We start from the raw sequence: 19,963 nt of genomic DNA, 5'->3' as shown, positions 1-19,963 counted from the left end.
CCTTGTCACCTTATGAGGGACAGATGAGCTTTGTGTCACCTGGCTTGGCTTCTCTCCCAGGAGATGCCTGCCTCCCCCCATCCCGCCCTTTTATAACTAAGACAATTGGCTGTGGGAATAAGGTCCAGTGACAGTGGTCTCTCTTTCTCATTTGGGACACTGAAAGATTGGTATCTTCTAGTCTTTAATGAAAAAACATCCACAAAACCGCATATACTGAAGAATTTATCATGAGGTTCTTTTAAAGAAAAAGACGACAGTGCACCCCTAACTCGGTCCCAGTCCCTTGTAATACATTATATAAATTACCTCATGGAACTGGAGCATTCTCAGCTTTGCTGACCTGTGATCGTTTAGCAAAGCCACAGATGAAGGAAGGAAGATATTCTCTCTTTGTTTTATATGTTTTATATACCTCTTGATGGGGCAACTTTTATTAATACGAATATATTACATTTTGCAGTTGAAAGATAACATGTGTGAATCGGGGAAAAAATTTAAAATATGCTAAAATGATTCTTTTCTCCAAGGGTCGTCAAGGCCTGGCCTCAGAGGAGCCCCTGGATTCCCGGGCGTGAAAGGAAGGAAAGGGGAACGAGGACCCCCGGGAAAGAATGCAGTGGGGCCTCCTGGGTCCCCGGGTTGTCCTGGGGCACCAGGCCCCATAGGGTCACCGGGATACCCAGGACCACCAGGTAGGTACCTAACGGGGCCCCTTTTGTGGCCATGGCCCAAGTGACAGATGTGTGCAGATCAGTGGCGATGGAGAAGCTTACTTGCAGCTTGGCCATCCGTCCGTGTGGGTCTTAAGAGCCATCTTCCTGCTGGTGTTTCGTCGCATTAACTGTGAAAACAGCTCTGGTGGAATGGTGGCTTTGCAGGTGCAGCAAAGCTTTAGGCTGAGTTCCCACGGAGGGCACAGTGGGGGGCAGGAGCAAGGGGGAGCGAAGCAGAGAAGGGGGTGACCAAGTTTGCCACTGCTTGTTCAGTCCCTGGAGAATATCCTCCAAGAAGCTGTATTAACTTTGTTTCAGGACAGTCTGTCCCAGAGGAAACAGAGGCAAGAATTTATCCACCTGTTTCTATTAATCATGGGTCAAGAATATATCCCACGGGACCAGACTAACCACACCCCCTCCCCCCCCCCCCCCACACACACACACACTTCCAGGCTGTGTTGGCATGGCTCCCAGGGCATCCTATGCCCTGGCATCAGCGTGTGGGCTGGAGGTGTGCAGCAAGGGCACGAGGCAAGATCCTGCCAGGTCAAGTTGGGGCAGAGACCACAGAGCTGCCGCCTGGAGGATGTGAAGTTCTGGAAGTTCTGATGCCCGGGGGTGTCCTCTCCTCTGCATCAACCTGTAAAGGCACCTAGCACTCTGTGTTGGCCGGTAGGCACACACAACCTCGGAACATGTGGGTCACTCTTGGTGTCCCAAACACCTCTCTGGAAGCTGCCTTGTAGGTCTTGTGTTTTGTACTCAATGCTCCTAATAGCCTTAAGAATTTTCTGCATGTCAAGGATTTTCTGTTTGTTTGTTTGTTTGTTTGTTTACCCATTTTGAGAGAGAGAGGGAGAGGCTGCATGAGTGAGGGAGGGGCAGAGAGAGAGGGAGAGAGACAGCCCCAAGCAGGTTCTGCACAGTCAGCAATGGAGCCCCACTCAGGGCTCGATCTCACGAACCAACTGTGAGACCATGACCTGAGCCAAAATCGAGTCGGATTGCTTAACCGACTGAGCCACCCAGGGGCTCCAGGAATTTTGTTTTTAAGAAAGGAAGGATGTATTATTTATAGATAGTACGATTATAAACTTGGAAAACCCAAAAGAATAATCCGGAAAACTCTTAGTGTTAATAAGATAATTCAGGTAAATGTCTGGCTATCTGAGCAATATTTGAGAAAGAACAGAAGCTTCCCTTTGGGCCAATAGCTATTTAAGAAACTATCCCATTAATAAAAAGATACAATATCCAAGAACAAAAGCTGTTAAGCTATGGCGTGAACCAACGTGGAAAACAAAGCAAAACTAAACTGAAACGTTTCACCGTGTTGAGGATGTGAACAATTTCTAGTCCTCTGAGTCTTTTTCAGGATGTGGGTTTAGGATGCTCATGTTGCAGAAAATGAACCTGATGAACCTGTTCTTGGATATTGTATCTTTTTATTAATGGGATAATTTCTTAAATAGCTATTGGCCTAAAGGGAAGCTTCTATTGTTTCTCAAATATTGCTCAAATAGCCAGACATTTACCTGAATTATTAACACTAACATCTTGTAGCTAATGAGTGCCACAGTCGGGGTGCTGTGGTAATACAGCCCCTTCCCTGGCACACCATGCATCCTCTCCCCTCCAAGACAACGCTGGCTTCCTATCTTTTGCCAAACAACACCCATCTGCCCTTCGAGTCGCACCTTCAAGTTCAAGCCCAACAGGGAGTTTTCACTGAGCCCACATCCTGTAACACCCGAGCTTATCCAGTAGGAGAGTTTTTCACGTTACCTGTCATTGTCAGTTTCCCCTACAAGACTCAAAGCTCTTGGAGGTCAGAGACAGTGTCTAGTTTGCTGTTTTAAGCCGAGAACATAGCACAGGGGGCTGGAACGTCGTAAGTACTCAAGTATTTGTTGAAATGAGTATGACAGGAGTATGAAAATGTTTAAGTAAATACAAACATATCAATGTGTAAATACACATATGACTACATTAAGTATAAAACTACCGTTAGATTTTTTTGTTTAAAGATAACTATCCAGTCATTCTAAAGACATAGAAAACTGGATCACAAAACGAACCTTCCTTTCCAAGTCAAACAGACATTACATGGACCACATTCCATCTCAGTTAAATGTTTCCACTGGTACCTTGTTGCTCTGAAATTTGGGGCAGCTATAGGTACCATTTTCAAATATTTAGTTTCATCAGTATTGCCTTGTGCCTACATTTGAAATGGCAAGACCAAAAATTTGGTCATAGAACAGAAAAGCCGAAGAGAATGAGCTGTTTGTTGTCGCATTATAGTAGCATCTGCTTGTGGAAGGACTGGAAAGAGCTTTCTTGAAGACCCACATTAGGAATGAAAGGCTCAGGGGCACCTGGGTGGCTCAGTCAGTTAAGTGTCTGACCCTTGATTTCTTTTTTTTTTTTTAACTTGTTTTACTTTTTATTTTTTTAAATTTACATCCAAATTAGTTAGCATATAGTGCAACAATGCTTTCAGGAGTAGATTCCTTAGCGCCCCTTACCCATTTAGCCCATCCCTCCTCCCACAACCCCTCCAGTAACCCTCAGTTTGTTCTCCATATTTATGAGCCTCTTCTGTTTTGCCCCCTCCCTGTTTTTATATTATTTTTGTTTCCCTTCCCTTATGTTCATCTGTTTTGTCTCTTAAAGCCCTCATAGGAGTGAAGTCATATGATTTTTGTCTTTCTCTGACTAATTTCACTTAGCATAATACCCTCCAGTTCCATCCACGTAGTCACCAATGGCAAGATTTCATTCTTTTTGATTGCTGAGTAATACTCCATTGTGTATATCTACCACATCTTCTTGATCCATTCATCCATCGATGGCCATTGGGCTCTTTCCATACTTTGGCTGTTGTTGATAGTGCTGCTATAAACATGGGGTGCATGTGTCCCTTCGAAACAGGACACCTGTATCCCTTGGATAAATGACTCTTGATTCCTTCGGCTCAGGTCATAATCTCACAGTTCGTGAGACTGAGTCTCAAGTAGGGCTCTGTGCTGACAGTGTGGAGCCTGCTTGGGATTATCTCTCTCTCTCTCTCAGAACGAATAAATAAACTTTCTTTAAAAATGATGAACTTGGGGCGCCTGGGTGGCTCAGTCGATTAAGCGTCCAATTTTAGCCAGGTCACGATCTCGCGGTCCGTGAATTCGAGCCCCGCATCGGGCTCTGGGCTGATGGCTCAGAGCCTGGAGCCTGCTTCCGATTCTGTGTCTCCCTCTCTCTCTGCCCCTCCCCCATTCATGCTCTGTCTTTCTCTGTCTCAAAAATAAATTTAAAAAAGTTAAAAAAAAAGTTAAAAAAAAATGACGAACTTGATAGATGTGAATAAGCAATACAGAGAAAACAGATGATATTCTATCAGAACTTTTTCACTCAGTCTGTATTAGGCATCTACTATGTATCAGGAAGATTTAAGGTATCCAAGATATATAGAAAAATGAGATTTGACCCTCTGCCTAAAAATGTTAAAAGAATAGTCTTGAAATAATTAGAAGTAACTGAATAAAATAACACAAGTTGATTATATGATGAGAAATAACCATATAACGAGCTTTCAAAGAATCACTGCACCAGTATTAAAAAACATCACTTGTGTGGGCCCCTGGGTAGCTCAGTCTTAAGCATCCAGCTCAGGTAATGATCTCACAGTTGTGAGATCAAGCCCTGTGTCCGGCCCCATACTGAGCATTGGGATTCTCTCTCTCTCCCTCTCTCTCTCTGCCCCTCCCCTACTCACACACACACACACGCTCTGTCTCTCAAAATAAATAAACTTAAAAAAATCACATGTGTAATGAGAAAGGAAAAGCTGGTCACCATGCTTCAGTCTTCAGTGTAGACGAACCTTCAAAAGACTCAGCTTCTAAAACAAATATGGGGGAGTGCGTATAAAATAATGCATAGTGCAGAAACGTGCTAATTGAACAAAAACACATAAAGAGATAAAAATCAAGTTCTGGTGTTGTCTTTTTGCAGGTGACATCATTTTTCGCAAAGGTCCACCTGGAGATAGTGGACTTCCAGGCCCTATAGGGTTTCCAGGAATCCCAGGAGTCGATGGGCCCAAAGGTTGGTTCAATCAATGGTTGTTCTATTCAAGTAAGCCATGCTCGTCATCATTACTGTCCCCATTTGATTCCTCCCCCACCAAAACAACAATGATCCCAAACTGCAGACAGTCAAGGCTGGCCTCTTTTCCAGAAGAATTACCTCAAAGTTTTCATTTATCTGTAAATCAATCATTTATTTAGCACCCGTGCAATAAATTGTTGGATGTTCCTGGAATATGAGTATTATCCGGCACTGAAGGAGACAGGTGGCTGTAATACAGGATGTTTTATGCTTAACTCAGGATTTCCTCTGAGAACATTAAGAAGGTCAGATGGATAAAGTAAGCAGTTCTAATAGATGAATGACTTTTTATTAATATGTACAATGTCTGGGGCCCTTGGGTGGCTCATTTGGTTAAGCACCCGACTCTTAATTTCGGCTCCGTCATCATCTCATGCTTTGTGAGATCAAGCCCCCGAGTCGGGCACCACGCTGGCAGCGAGGAGCCTGCTTGGGATTCTCTCTCTCTTCTCTCTGCCTCTCCCCACCCTCAAAAATAAATAAACTTAAATATATATATATATATATATATATAAAATAAAATAAAAATCAACAACATAAAACAATGCACAGTGTCCTAGATGATTTTCACTACACACACACACACACACACACACATTTTAATGTAATAAATGATTGTGTGGTTAGGAAGTATCTGTCCTTTCTGAGGACTAGATGTGGGTTTATGAGTAACAAGCTGCTATCATTGCAGGGGAACCAGGCCTCCTGTGCACCCAGTGTCCTTGTGTCCCAGGGCCTCCGGGCCTCCCAGGATTGCCGGGGTTAGACGGCATGAAAGGAATCCCAGGTACAAAAGGGTCAGCTCCCTGGGTGGTTAAAAAAAAAAAAGGTATCAGACTTCTGAATGTCAGTGATGGGGTTTCCCTGAATTTGGAGATTTTCAAACGTATACTCAGTTAACATAAAGTAAGCCGAAATAACACAGAAACTGGCCTTTTCCCCTTTTCCGTTTTAGTTGCCGAATTCTAGCAAACCGTGGTATTCCCCAGGAATTGTAGACTGGGGTTCCTACAGGGATCCAGCAGGTAACTTGGAGGAGTGAGGCAGCCATACCAAACACACACCACTTTTTTCTTCCATAAAGAAATAAGCTCTCTCTCTCTCTCTTTTTTTTCTTAAAAGACACAATTCTCTTCAGTCTGTTTGGGATTTTTTTGTTTGTTTTTTTAATCCCCACTTTTGGTAGAGTCATGAGCATAGGCACTGTTTCATTCAGGACACAAGTACAAGGGCGCCTGGGTGGCTCAGTCGGTTGAGGGTCTGGCTCTTGATTTTGGCTCAGGTCTTGATCTCATGGTTCTTGAGATCGATCCCTACATCGGGCTCCATGCTGACATCGCAGAACCTGCTGGGATTCTCTCCCTGTCTCTCTGCCCCACCCCGCTCACACTCTCTCTCAAAATAAATAAATAAGCTTAAAAAAAAAAAAAGGATACAAATGCAAGAAAAAAAAAAAAAGCACACCAGTGGGGCACAGTAGGGAGTGGAGAGGACTGTGGTAAACTGGAAGGCACATTGGAGGGGGCCATCGTGCACCAGCTCCGGTCTGTTGTTACTGGCAGCACTTTAGGCCCGTGTTGATAAATCTTCCTTTTTTTCATGAGAAGAAAGAAACTTGGGTTTTTAGCTGAAATCTCATTTTTTTTTTTCAAAATTTGCTAACTCCATTTTTGAAAGAAAAAAACCATCCTCTAGGCCAATATGCTGCGAGCTAAACAGAGCCTGTGTTGCTTCTCTTCTGGACGTCCGTGTCCGACCAGGACTCCCCACCCCACAGGGTTGCTTCAGACTGTCCACTGTCTCTGCTGTCCCACCTCCCCTTTCTCGGTCACAGAACTGGCCATGGACAAAAATCTCGAGGTAGAGAAAGTCTCTACTCATTAGTTGGGTTCCTCTGCCGCTGGTGCCTCTCCCCTGGCTACTCAGGGCCTCTGTCACACAGTTTCACGTGCAGTCCTGGTTTTGCCATGACCACCTTGGTCTGCTAGGTGTCGTATGGACCTCCATGCCTATTCCTCACCTCAGTCCTACAGGTAAGTGCTGTCATTGACCCCATTTGACAGATGAGGAAGCTGAGGCATAAGGTGGCATAGCTCATAAGTGGTAAAGCCTGGACTGAAATCCACTCTCCTCCTGAGCCATGCTCCTGCTCTCTACGCTGGCATCGTTCAGTCACTGTGCCAGGGGCTTCCCTTTGAAGCAAGTGAATCCAAAGGTCTACCTGGCAACACCAATCAGGGAATATTTGTATGTTACCACCATCGGGTAGACATTTGCATTGGCACAGGGGCTTCGGGAAGTGGGGTCACCGTCCAAAGAAGAAATGCTAATGGTGGCAGGTGCAGGCACTGTGGCCAGCTGAGAGAGGACACGCATTCAGCCAGGGTCCTTTGCCACGCTCACATCATTCCTGTTCCTTTATAAATGCCTTCGTTACTTTGCCATCTCTGCCCCCTGACTCTCTGAGACAGGCTTGAGAGGGGAGAAGCGGGGGAGGCAAAGAGGGGGTGAAGGGTGGGTATAACGGGCCCTCTGTCCCTCATGCTGTTCCTATTCAGTGCCTAAGACTCTAGGTGAAATGTTCTATTAAAACAAAAACTGACAGAAAGGGAAGGAGCAAGGGAGACAGGGAGGGAAAGAATGGAAGGATGATGAAGCAATGATTATTTTTCTACATTCCCCTTGAGTGACCCAAGGGTAGAATGTGGGTGGGCAGCTCGCTGCTGCTGACCCAGTAGTTGTGTTGTATTTTCCTTGATTTCTCTACACTTGACATACTACAGGTGCAGCTCAAAGAAGATACATAAACAGTGGAAGCACCTGGATTACTATCAAAAAGCATACCCTGACTCGAATCTTGCAAAACATAAAATCGGAATATCCATTTATTAATACATTGGCTTGAGATCCGCCCAAAAGACCCTCTAAAGGGTCTTTACAGTATATCCTTACGGATACACTTACATGCATATAGGAAGCGTAAAATTGTACAGCAAAATGCAATTTGGCAACGGATGCCCAGAGCCTCAGAAAAGTTTGTGTCCATTTTGTCTTGCGCTTACGCTTTTAGAAATTTAAATTATTAGAAAAATCTGAAGCACTAACTATCTAGAGATATTTACTATAACATTGTTTACTACAATGTTGAAAAGTTGAAAAATGATCCAAATTCTAAAATAGCAGCTGGCTGAATAAATGTTGGTTGATCCACACATTAGGCTACTCTGCGGCCATTTAAAGCGAAGCTATAAATCTGTATTTATTGACATATGTATAGATTCCAAAATGCCATGTATACATTCAGCACGTTATGGATATAAAATTTAAGAGTGCCATACATCAAAATTTTAGCAAATATTGTCCTCTGGTGGTAGATCTATAAGTGATTTTTATTCTCTTCTTTCTGAATCTGTTTTTCACAAGGAGCATATATTGCTTTTTTGATCAAAAAATAAACCTGTCTCCTTAAAACTATAAAGACAAGAATTTTAGGGAGGCAAGCATTTTTTAAATGCTTTTTTTTTTACATCATCTCTTATTCCAGTTATTTACTCTCATCCTCTCCCTGCCCTCTGTGTTTTGAGATAGAAATTGTCTTTCTTTCCTCAGAAGAAAGCAGCCTATTTCCTGCAACTCCTGCATTACCTGGGCTACTCAGAGTTGGTATTCAACAAATATTTAATAATTCACTGCTTTGCAGGCGGACAAGGGCCAGCTGGCACTAAAGGAAGCCCAGGGTCCCCAGGAAGTGCGGGTCTTCCCGGATATCCAGTAAGATTTCATGGTTTGGGAGCTTTCGTTTCAATTTGGATAACAGCACGTTCTGGAAGTACAGTAGCACCACACATAGGTTATCAGTTTGGTGCCTGGCAAAGAGTACTTAATATTAGAGCATTTAATAGAGACTTGGTTAAATGAATAAATGCATGATGTGTGAATAAGTGAATGAATTAGTGAACTTTGAATCGTTTGAAATGGATCAGAACTAGAAGCAGATCTCTGGTTGCCTGGGCTGTGGTTGGGACAGGGCATGACTACAAATGGATCTGAAGGAATCCGAGGGAGTACCGGAAATGTTTTAACACTGTATTGTGGCGATCGTAGCATAAATGTACAAATGTACTAAAAATCATTGAACTGTATTCGTATAAAGATATATCTTATGTAAATTATACCTCGAGAAACTATTAGAAATTAAAGTTTTGACTATCACAGTGAGTCAGAGAGTTATACAGAGATATATATTTCAATCAAATTATCCATAGATGCATGTTAAAATTTCCAATATTCTAACGGAATCTAAGTTACGATGATATCTGTGTCATATTGACCAATATTATTGTGTGTGTTGCATTGAATTGTGCTAACTGAATTCCAGTTTTGAAAGCAAATAGAGAGGGGAAAAAAGCTTGAAATTATACTTGTAGGCTAAAGAAAGTGTCTGAAAAATATCCATGTTCATTACACTTGAAAAATTCTGGTTGACTTTTTTTTTAAGATTGGCACAAGAACAGCTGTACCCAATTGCAATGCAGACTCGTTTCTGTACCGCCCTAGGGGTTCCCGGGTGCTCAGGGGGATCCAGGACTTAAAGGAGAAAAAGGGGAAGCACCTCAACCTGATGGACAAGTGGGTGCCCCAGGGGACCCTGGGCTCAGAGGGCATCCTGGAAGAAGAGGCTTGGATGGGATTCCTGGAACCCCTGGGGTAAAAGGATCACCAGGACCTAAAGGGGAACCGGTTGGTATCTAGTAACTTTTTTCAAATTACCCTCCCTACAACTGATATGCTCTGAAGTTACCACATTGGGTACTTTCCATTCATAAAATCCTTGGCCATTCAGCACAGTGCGTCCCTCTAACCACACAATGAGGCATCTTCAAATGAGCAGTACTAACCCCAACACATGTGTGTAGTATTTTGACACATAGGTAGCACTCAATGGTGCTTTTAGCCCAAATAAAATTCTACATCGATAATGACCTTGTCTCCTACGCGAGTTACAATTCCACGTTTATGTCCAATGAGTTTATAGACAAGTTTAGAAAATGATAAATAAGGGAACGTTTTGATCAATATCTTGAAGGCAATATGCATTCTTTGAAGTAAAAATAAATGCGTAAAGCACAATTTTAGGAGGAGGTTAGTCAAATAAACAGATCAGATGTTTTGTCCTTTAAAATAGTTAAGCTTAGGTAAGTTCTCTCTTTTCATGGGATAGGGATAGAATGTCTCACATGTGCACTTGAGAGATTCCTACGGGGATCTATTTGAAGATGTCAGGGGGCAGAGGCTGAGCACCTCCCCCGGTATATCTGGGAGAAGTTTGCCAGCCATGCTTCCCAGCCTGCCCCAGGAAATACCAGTGTCTCCCAGAGTTCATCGGTGTTATCCAATTAAAAGAGTCCCACCTCGGACAGGAAAACTTGGCAAATAAATTTAAACATTTGTTTACAGACCCATTAATATCAGAATAAAGTGTGGCTCCCCAAGATCTAGATGTGGCCTATAATCTTCGTTATACCTTTTTGACTACAAAATACTTTTGGGCTGAGAGCAGCTGGCAGGGCCAGTGCTTCTCAGACTCTGGGAAACAGCCAGGCTGTCCCCCCACCCCGGGTGGTAGAGGGACAGAGTCTAGAATTCTTTTGGTTTAGCACTAGTACAGTTCACATGATGCTTCCATTTGCGTCTTGCTAATTCTTTATTAAGTTCCAGTAAAAGTAATGTAAGAAAAACCTCAAGGAGATAATGTGTTGAGTCTTATGCCCTGTCATTATGGAAGAAGGAAAAACGAACAAACAAACAAAAAAAACATAAAAACACCGAGTCACCCAATGATCCTGAACAATGAAAAATCCAGTCAAATCTATTATTTGAGGCCATATTGGGATGGAAGAAGAACTCAATTATTATGTCATATTTAACTTGTTTAAAATACGCAAATCATCTCCAGAGTTATGGCCCTATGCAATTACAAAAAGATATTTTTTTACAATTATATTATTTTATTCAATTTAAGCTATATAATCATGGAAAGTCAGTATTTTTACAGTTGGTATAAAACATACCTCTTATATATGTATGCTTTCACCATTACCATTAAATCTTAAGACATAATCTAGCAAAAGATATTTTATAAGGAAAAAAATGAATACAGTCTATCTGGACCTGAATCTCCTTTGTAATGAAAACACCCGGTAAAAAACAAACAAATAAAAGTTTGCTGTGCTGGTTTTAGTTGAGAAATACGCTATTCACACGAATGTTAGCTCTAAAGCTATTTGAACTGTTGGCTGATTTGAACAGAGTCTTAGGGGCTGTTCTACGTATGACATCCCACCAGAAGACACAAGTGTGTGTCTCGAGAGGCTTCGAGTGAATGAAATGTTGCTGAAATCCAAAGAGCACAGAACAGCAGAAACCATAGAGCGGCCCCTTTTAGTAACAATTCCCTTAAAATACCTGCTTTTTGATTCAAAATTTTCTCATTGGCTGCTTATCTGGTACTCGTATTCATGGTAAGATTAACCTGTGGAAGGAGATACTGGAATGAAGCACCATCCAAACATATTCCTGTTGTCACAGGCCCTGACTGGTGAGAAGGGGGACCAGGGTCCTCCAGGGGATCCCGGCACCCCTGGGCCCCCGGGACCTGCAGGACCACCTGGACCACCAGGCTATGGACCGCAGGGAGAGCCTGGTCCAAAGGGTACCCAAGGAATTCCTGGAGCCCCCGGACCACCTGGAGAAGCCGGTTGGTTAGTTTTCTTTCCAGTCCTGTTTTCCTATGGAGTGGGTCTATGGTTCCTAGAGCAAGTAAAGCTCCCTCAAGACTAAAATGATGTATAGAAACTTACTTCTAATAAGTAGAATATGTCAACTCATAGACACTCAGAAAGAATATGTAGGATATGTCAGAGAAAACGTATTTTCTCTGTTACTGAGAAGTTCAGTTGAAATTTCCTAAGATAGTCTATCTCCATATGCTAAACAGAAATAGATGGAATGAGTGGCAATCAGTTATGATAAACAAAGGGGGGGGGCAGAAATCTATGAAATTGATCCTGAGAAGCCCCTTCTGAGTCTCAAGGGTCCACCAATGTTGTTGCAAATTTATTCTTTTGACCCATAATCCAATAGACGGTTTACAAATAAAACTTCAAAATATCTAAGATAAATGAAGAATAGTTTTCTGACAATAGTCCTAAAGCCTCAGTAACTTTTGGGATCCACGTGTACTGAACATAGTTGGTGGATTCAGGAGGGATCTGATCCCCAATGTTTATCCGTGGCAGAGAACATAACGGAAGATAAGAATTGCACATTGCTGACAGTTTTCAACAAATAATGCCACCATGTCATTTCTTCTAATATCACTTTAAAGGGTGAGACTCAATAAACTAATGGCCTCCAAATTGTTTTATAGTATCCCTTATCAGTAAAAAAATATGTAAGTGCCTCTCCCCAAGCATTTCTGTATATTTTTTACATTGTATGCATGCATTTCTGTCCACACATGTGCGTAAAGCTTTTGTGACTATATATATATATGTATATATATACACATATATATGTATGTATATATGTATATACATATGTATATGTGTATATATATATGTGTTTTTCTTCTGCACCTTACTTTTGAGGCTGCTATTCTAATCCAGGGATTGGCAAACCATGGCAGCCCATAGTCTAAATCCAGCCTACCGCGTATTTATGTATGATCCACAAGCTAAAAGTGGTTTTTATATTTTCAAATGATTAGGGAAAAAATCTTTTGAATAATACTTTGTGGTACATGAAAATTATATGAAATTCAAGTTTCAGTGTCCATAAATAACGTTTTCCTAGCACGTAGCCACCCTCATTCATATCCATATTGTTCCTGGCTGTTCTCATGCTGCAATGGCAGCGTTGAGTAATGGTATAGAGACCATTTGGACCACAAAGCCCAGATTATTTACTATCTGGCTCTTTACAGAAAAAGTTTTCCTGATCTCTCTTCTAATCCATCTTCAAATCTTCTGTTCTTTCTACATGTGAATTTCTAGTGAAGGACTCCATTGTCGTAAAATACATTATCGTGAAGTTTTTCCCATCAAACTACTATAAACTTATTTTTTCCATAAATATACGGATAATTCAAATCACTAACATGTTTTTAATGTTGGCCAGCATAGCCACATTATCTCGAATTTTTGTGGACTGGGTAGGCATTATTTCCCCAATGACACATGAAGAAATTACCACAGAGGTTAAGATATGTGCCCAAGCCACACTTGATCTTTTGTTCAGCGTGCCATACTTTCTTCCTGTGAAAACTAGTCACCCAATAAATAAAGAACCTACCAAATAAATATTCACTAACATTTACACTGAATTCCATATCATTGATTTTTTTTTTTAGAATAGCTTCCCTTTCAATAGAACGGCATTGAGTTGGGCTATAATTGAAGCTTAGACAATAGTAAATGCTTATAAATATTCATCAATTGAATAAGAAAGTTTCAATGGGTTGGTCATCTTTAAGCCAGTTTTAAAGCCTATGGAAGCAGAAACTATTTTTTATATTCCTTGGGATATGTTTATAAACCCCTTATAATTACATCTGCTCCCCCTGAACCAAAAAAAAAAAAAGCTTCAAAATGCACACCAGTCTTATGATCACAAACTTTCTTAAGGTCCTAAGGGAGAATTCAGTGTTTCGACACCAGTCCCAGGGCCCCCAGGACCTCCAGGGCTCCCTGGCCGTGCTGGCCCCCAAGGTCCGCCTGGTGAGTATCCCCTTTGTCATGTCTGGTGCACGACATCAAATGGCATCCTGATTGTCCTAGAAAAATATTGTCCCCTTTGTAAGGAAAAGATATATTTATTGGCTCTAAAAGAATGCAGAGGCCAGAGTCTGGTCAGATAACAAGCCAATAGGCAGGGGACTTGTTGTTCTTTGAGATTAGCCAAATTATTCCCCATTGGTACTTCTGATTAAAAAAAAAAAAAAGGACTTGATATAATTACTTAAAAGGAACCCAAGAGCAGAACAGTCTTCATGGGTTTTTGGTGGGGGAATAAGTGACGTTTGCCAGTGGCTAATCACGATAGTCCCCATTTCTTCTTCATTTGAAAATGTAACTGCTTTGCCAATTTGATCTAAAACTTAACTTTGTATGCATGGAGGGAGACGTATGTAGTCCAAGATAGTTAGAACATTTCTATTTAGGAATTAAGCTCTATCTTAAACATTATCTGTAGCTCCTAACTGAGCTACACTGGATAAGAATGGAGAGGAAGAGCATACAGTTGGGGTTATATTAAAATTATTTCTTAATTTCCAGAAAGGCCTAGGATGACACAGAAACTTAGACTTTTTGTCTCAAGGCAGGATGAAGGGAAGTACCTTATGTGGATGTGTGTGTGTCTTTAAGGTATCCCTGGATCCATAGGAAAATGTCGTTATCCGGGTCTTCCTGGGCCTGATGGTGAACCAGGGATTCCAGGAATTGGCTTCCCTGGGCCCCCAGGACCTAAGGGTAGGTTTACAAATTTTAAAACATAGGGATCATTGTGGATGTTTAGAAAATAAATGCAAGGGTGCCTGGGTTGCTCAGTCAGTTAAGCCTCCGACTCTTGATTTCAGTTCAGGTATTGATCTCACGGTTTGTGAGTTTGAGCCCTGTGTCCGGCTCTGTGCTGTTGGTGCAGAGTCTGCTTGAGATTCTCTGTCTCTCCTTCCCTCTCTCTCTCTCTCTCTCTCCCCTGCATGCTCCCTCTTTCTCTCAAAATAAATAAACTTAAAAAAAAAGAAAATATAAATACATATCATGAATAACATGGAAAAGACCCATAATGTGGTGTTTAAAATAATGTTTTTCATCCATCTTAAATGAGAAAAAAAAAATCTTACTATGATGTTAGGCAAAGAGGCAGAATTCATACTATACATCTCATCTCAACTAAAAATTTTAAAATATGTAGAAACATCTGGAAAGCAATTTATAAAAATGGTAAAAGTGATTCTTCTTGAGTGTGGAACTGTGAGAATTTTTTTTCTTTACTTCTTAATAAATGTCTGTACTTTCTTTACATTTATGCATGTTTTCACTTTATACATTTCTTTTATAATTAAAAAAAATAACTATTAAATCACAAGTAACTGGTTGTCCTATACACTCCCATATAAATTACAGAAATTATTTTCCTTTGGGAACAAATGCTGTTTCCCATCAAAGGGAAAACACTCCAAAGAAATCCAGATACAGAGAAGACAGTCACCTAATAAATACATCAGAGTTTTGCCCAGGATGGCGTATGAGCTCTCATGGTCCCTGGATTGTAGCATAGATTTTCAGATTTTATAATCACTTTATGTTTGTTTCAATATTATTTAAAGTGTCAACATATAATCCATTTTTGGTTCTTGTTCTCTTTGAGATGTCATCAGTGTCTGGAGTGCATTAGTTCTGCCCAAATGTGGAAATATTGATCTCAGTTTATGAATATTTGAAATGGAAGATGTAATAGTTTCAAGGATGTCCTAGACTCTAATTTCTTGGATGTCTTCCCAATGATCTTTGAAGTAACGCAGCCTGGCCCATATTTTGCCTAGTTCTTTTTGGACCCTGCATTGAGAAATTGCATCCTAGCTTGTAACCCCATGGATTTACCCTCTGGAAGGAGACTCAACCATGGGGACAAGAAATAGCCTAAGAAAATCCTTTAAAGTACAGATTCAAAATTCAAAATTGAACCTAATAATGCATGAACTAATGGGAAATTAAAAATTGGTCATATTAGGGGCACAAAAGAACGCTCTGACCACAGCCTTGCCCCACCAGGGTTTCCTCTTCTGAACCATGGAACAGAGAAAATGATCTGTGTGACTCCTTCCTCAGTTCTCCTCTTATAAATATATAAGAAAAAAGTTAATTCATTACATTCATGGCATTAGGAAGTAATTCTCTTGAGCCACCCATGTTGAGACAGGCTACCCAGGGCGCTGGAAAGCCTTTCTATCTTGATCTGGGTCATGCTTCAAGGATTTCTACACCTGCAAAAATTCATTTGGCTGTACGCTTTATGTAAAATACAACTTGAAAAGATAAAGTCTGCCAAATTGGCAACCAGGATCAGTGGTTTAAAGAACTGCCAAGTCAAAATTGTAGCCATCCTAAACAACAAAATGGAGAAAGTCATTTTTTAAATTGAGGATCTGATTTGAAACAGAATTTTTTTAACTGCTAATTTAGCAGTTGACTTTTTCGTTTTCTTTTTCTTTTTTAAGTTTATTTATTTATTTATTTCGAGACAGTGTGACTGGGGGAGGGGCAGAGGAAAGGTAGAAAGAGAGAATATCCCAAGCAGGCTCCACACTGTCAGCACAAAGCCCGATGCAGGGCTTGAATTCATGAACTGTGAGACCATGACCCAAGCCAAAATCAAGTAACAGACTGAGCCACCCGGGGCCCCCCAGCAGTTGGCTTTTTCATCATTCAAACTTTCATAAAAACATTTCTAGCAACTTGCCCCATAAAAACATCAGATAAAATCAGATAAAACAGAGACACTGCTCAGAATCTTTTCCTAAGCCTAATCCTACAACCTTTATTGTTTTTTCTCTGTAGGAGACCAAGGTTTTCCAGGAGCAAAAGGATCACCAGGTTGTCCAGGAGAAATGGGAAAGCCTGGGTCACCTGGAGAACCAGGTCTCCCCGGAGCCAAGGTTCTTCAAGAATTAAAACTCAGACTGATGGTGGTGGGGGGCAGGGGGGGATGATGAGGGAGGTGGGCAATTACAATCAGCCGGGTAGGATGCTCTGGGTGTAGAAATTATCTATATATTTGTAGATGGTAAAGGAATTAAATACTTTTTAATGTTCTTCTGAACCATCCCTCCCTTTTAGAAAGGAAAATAGAAGGGGTTAGAAGATAAGTTTGCCTCTCTATTTCTTCCTTAATCTTCAGAAGCATTCAGAGTATTTAAAATGGAAGGACTCTAAGAGGAAGTGTGGATAACTAGGAGAAAAGCGATCAAAAGGAGAGATATCTAGACTGTTTCCAGACAATTTCACCCTTCTAAAAGAGTTATATAGCCTCAAGAATGCTTAAGCATAATTGAATAGAAAATTCAGCAACTAGAGTTGAAATAGGAAAGTTGATAGCATGGTGGTGACTGTGCAGAATGGATTTTTTTTTCTTTTTTTAATGTTTATTTATTTTGAGAAAGAGAGAGAGCATGCATGCACATGAGTGGGGGAGGGGCAGAGAGAGGGGGGGACAGAAGATCCAAGGGAGGCTCTGCACGGACAGCCCAATGTGAGGCTCAAACTCATGAACCGTGAGATCATAACCTGAGCTGAAGTTGGACACTCAACTGACTGAGCCATCCAGGCACCCCAGAACAGATTATTTTCCATTTAATAGCCCTAAAGACCAGTTGGTAGTCAAGAAGGATTTGGAAGCATTATATAGTAAAGCTAACATGATTTCTGTGGAACAGGGAGAGCCGGGACTAGCCTTGCCTGGAGAACCAGGAATGCCAGGTTTTCCAGGAGAAAGAGGCAATTCTGGGAAAAATGGAGAAATTGGACCCCCTGGACATCCAGGTCTCCCCGGAATTCCAGGAACCAGAGGGCTTGATGGACCACAAGGTACAGTGGCTCGTGTGATTATTTTTCTCCACTGCGATCTCTGCTAAAAGGCAGCAAATTGAAAGTGCACTAGGATGAAGAGTTCTTCTCAAACTTCTAGTTCAACAGACAGAATCTGCGGGTCCTAATTATTTTTCCATTCAACATCACTGCCCTACGTTTATTTTTTTCTTTCCTTCCTCCTTCCTTCCTTCTGTCCTTTATAGTGAGTTTCCTCTGTAAAAAGGCATATCCACGGTATTAAATATAGGTTCAATTTGGGGGGGAAAGTTACAAGAGAATGATTGTACTAGGACCTTGGGTTTTGGCATCTGAATATATTCTGGGACTCTGTTTTATAGGGGATCCAGGGAAGGCTGGACCACCTGGTGAAAAAGGACCCCCAGGAAGGTGCATGGAGGGTCCCAGGGGAGCCCAAGGACTTCCAGGATTAAATGGATTGGAAGGTCAACAAGGTAAGAGGAGGGCCTTGAAGCTAGTCATTAGGCAGATAGGTGACTTGAGACTCCGGCTCTGCACTTTGCTGCTTAACATGGGAACTGTCCAGCAACAAGTGCTGACCACTGTTCAGCGGGGAATGTTATTTTAGCCATCTAAACCTTGTCGTCGATTTGTTGCAGTGAGTACCATCTATAGAGTAAGAGACCTCAGGTTAGTATAGTAAAATTGGTTTGTGCCTTGTACACATGACTGAGTATATATACATATTGAGGATATATACACATATATGTATATTTACATGTATATTTATGTGCATATAAACTCTCAGAAAAAAAGTTTTATCATTACCTTCATTAGTATATAAAGTGGTAAATTTTGATATGTAGTTAATTGCTTCCCAAGCAACATAAAATAAGCTTATGAAATAAATCTAAATTATGCAGGCTAGATGGCCCAGATTGTGTGAAACTTATTCTATTTTGTTGGCTCTTCTCAGTCAGATCTGTGAACTGAGAAAAATCGTTTAGAGCTCAGCTAATGCCTATGAGCTATCATCCTGCTTTTATGTTCACAATCCAATGTTGGGCTAAGAGATTAATGGTTGTCGTAGTGCTGTTGTTGTTTCCAGAAGTATCTGGTGGCTCGCCTCCACGTGGGTGGCTCTGTATGTATTATTCTGCAGGTTAAAGACTGAGCTACAGTCATAAAGTGCAGTCCCAGGATATGTCTGCAGGACTAAAAAATAGATCTAAACTCTACACTTTTATTACTGCATGAATCACTGAAACAGAATGTTAAAGGTAGAAGTGATCTTAGAAATTTTACAGAAGGGGATGAAATCAGCCAATCAGTCAGATGAGTGTGTGGTTTGCCCATAATCACACAGCTGAATATTTATAGTCATAAAAAATATTTCTGGAGTTGGTAGGGAAAGCAGTTGTGCGTTCATTTGTTCATTCATTCATTCATTCATTCATACCTAGGCAGAAGAGGTGAAACGGGGCCAAAGGGAGACCCAGGTATTCCAGGCTTGGATAGGTCAGGCTTTCCTGGAGAACCCGGACCACCAGGGATGCCAGGTCATCGAGGTGAGGTGGGACCACCTGGTCAAAAAGGATATCCAGGAAATCCAGGATTTTTAGGACCACCAGGTATCCTTTTTTATGCTTTTATTTTTCTTCTGTCTTCTTCCTTTTAAGGTGGCTGTAAAAATTGGACATAGACTTAGGCTTTTGACTCTACACTTCTCTTTGAGTTAGTATAAGTGTTTCCTACTGAATTATTTGTAAGGGGTCAGTGTTGGTGGTGGGATGGTCACATTTCACAATTACCCAGAGTATGACAACTTTGGCTGTGCAATCCTTTCTATATGCCACTGCTAAAATACATTTGATAGTATTTTCTTGAGAATTTTTGCATCTATATGTATAATGGATATTAGTCATTTTCTTTTCTTGTGATATCTTTGTCTGGTTTTGGTGTCTGGGTAACACTGGCCTCCTAGAACAAGATGGAAAGTATTCCCTCCTTTTGTATTTTCTGGAAGAGTTAGTGAAGAATTGATATTCCTTAAATGTTTGGTTGAATTCACCAGTGAAGTCTTCTGAGTCTGGGCTTTCTTTTGTGGGAAGTTTTTACATTACCAAATGAATTCCTTGTTATAGGTCTACTCAGATTTTCTATTTCTTCTTGAGTCAGTTTCAGTAATCTGTGCCTCAGTAGGAATTTGTGCGAATGTCCCCAAGTTACCTGATTTGCTGACATAGAGTTGTTTCTAGTATTCCCTTATCATTCTTTTTATTTCATCACTGTTTTTATAGTTTGTATGTTTGGGAAGAATATTCTAATAGTCACAGCATAAGGACCTCATTCATCTCATTCCTCCAGAGAAGAACCCAGAAAAACAACTTAACCTACAAATCATTCTTTCATTTATATTATTAAGCTTCTCCCACATGCCAGCACTAGAAACATGTCAGCGGACAAGAT

At 41.1% G+C, this 19,963-nt stretch overlaps 1 protein-coding gene across 1 annotated transcript in view; it reads left to right on the top strand.

The window, feature by feature from the left end:
- COL4A3 (collagen type IV alpha 3 chain) overlaps nucleotides 1–19,963 on the top strand; it is a 136,572-nt gene that overhangs the window by 88,936 nt on the left and 27,673 nt on the right. The window contains exons 21-32 of the mRNA XM_047085607.1: nucleotides 531–695; nucleotides 4,731–4,823; nucleotides 5,578–5,673; nucleotides 8,587–8,657; nucleotides 9,444–9,626; nucleotides 11,475–11,643; nucleotides 13,571–13,663; nucleotides 14,312–14,416; nucleotides 16,508–16,605; nucleotides 17,383–17,533; nucleotides 17,875–17,988; nucleotides 18,958–19,125. Of these exons, the coding sequence (XP_046941563.1) occupies nucleotides 531–695; nucleotides 4,731–4,823; nucleotides 5,578–5,673; nucleotides 8,587–8,657; nucleotides 9,444–9,626; nucleotides 11,475–11,643; nucleotides 13,571–13,663; nucleotides 14,312–14,416; nucleotides 16,508–16,605; nucleotides 17,383–17,533; nucleotides 17,875–17,988; nucleotides 18,958–19,125 (1,506 nt within the window). The remainder of the gene's footprint in view (nucleotides 1–530; nucleotides 696–4,730; nucleotides 4,824–5,577; nucleotides 5,674–8,586; nucleotides 8,658–9,443; nucleotides 9,627–11,474; nucleotides 11,644–13,570; nucleotides 13,664–14,311; nucleotides 14,417–16,507; nucleotides 16,606–17,382; nucleotides 17,534–17,874; nucleotides 17,989–18,957; nucleotides 19,126–19,963) is intronic.

Source organism: Lynx rufus, unplaced genomic scaffold (genome assembly GCF_022079265.1).
Source record: "Lynx rufus isolate CCGP_SWC_20201006 ecotype Redwood Valley unplaced genomic scaffold, mLynRuf1.p SCAF_2, whole genome shotgun sequence".
Taxonomy (NCBI): Eukaryota; Metazoa; Chordata; class Mammalia; order Carnivora; family Felidae; genus Lynx; species Lynx rufus.
This window is presented reverse-complemented; position numbering and strand designations above follow the sequence as displayed.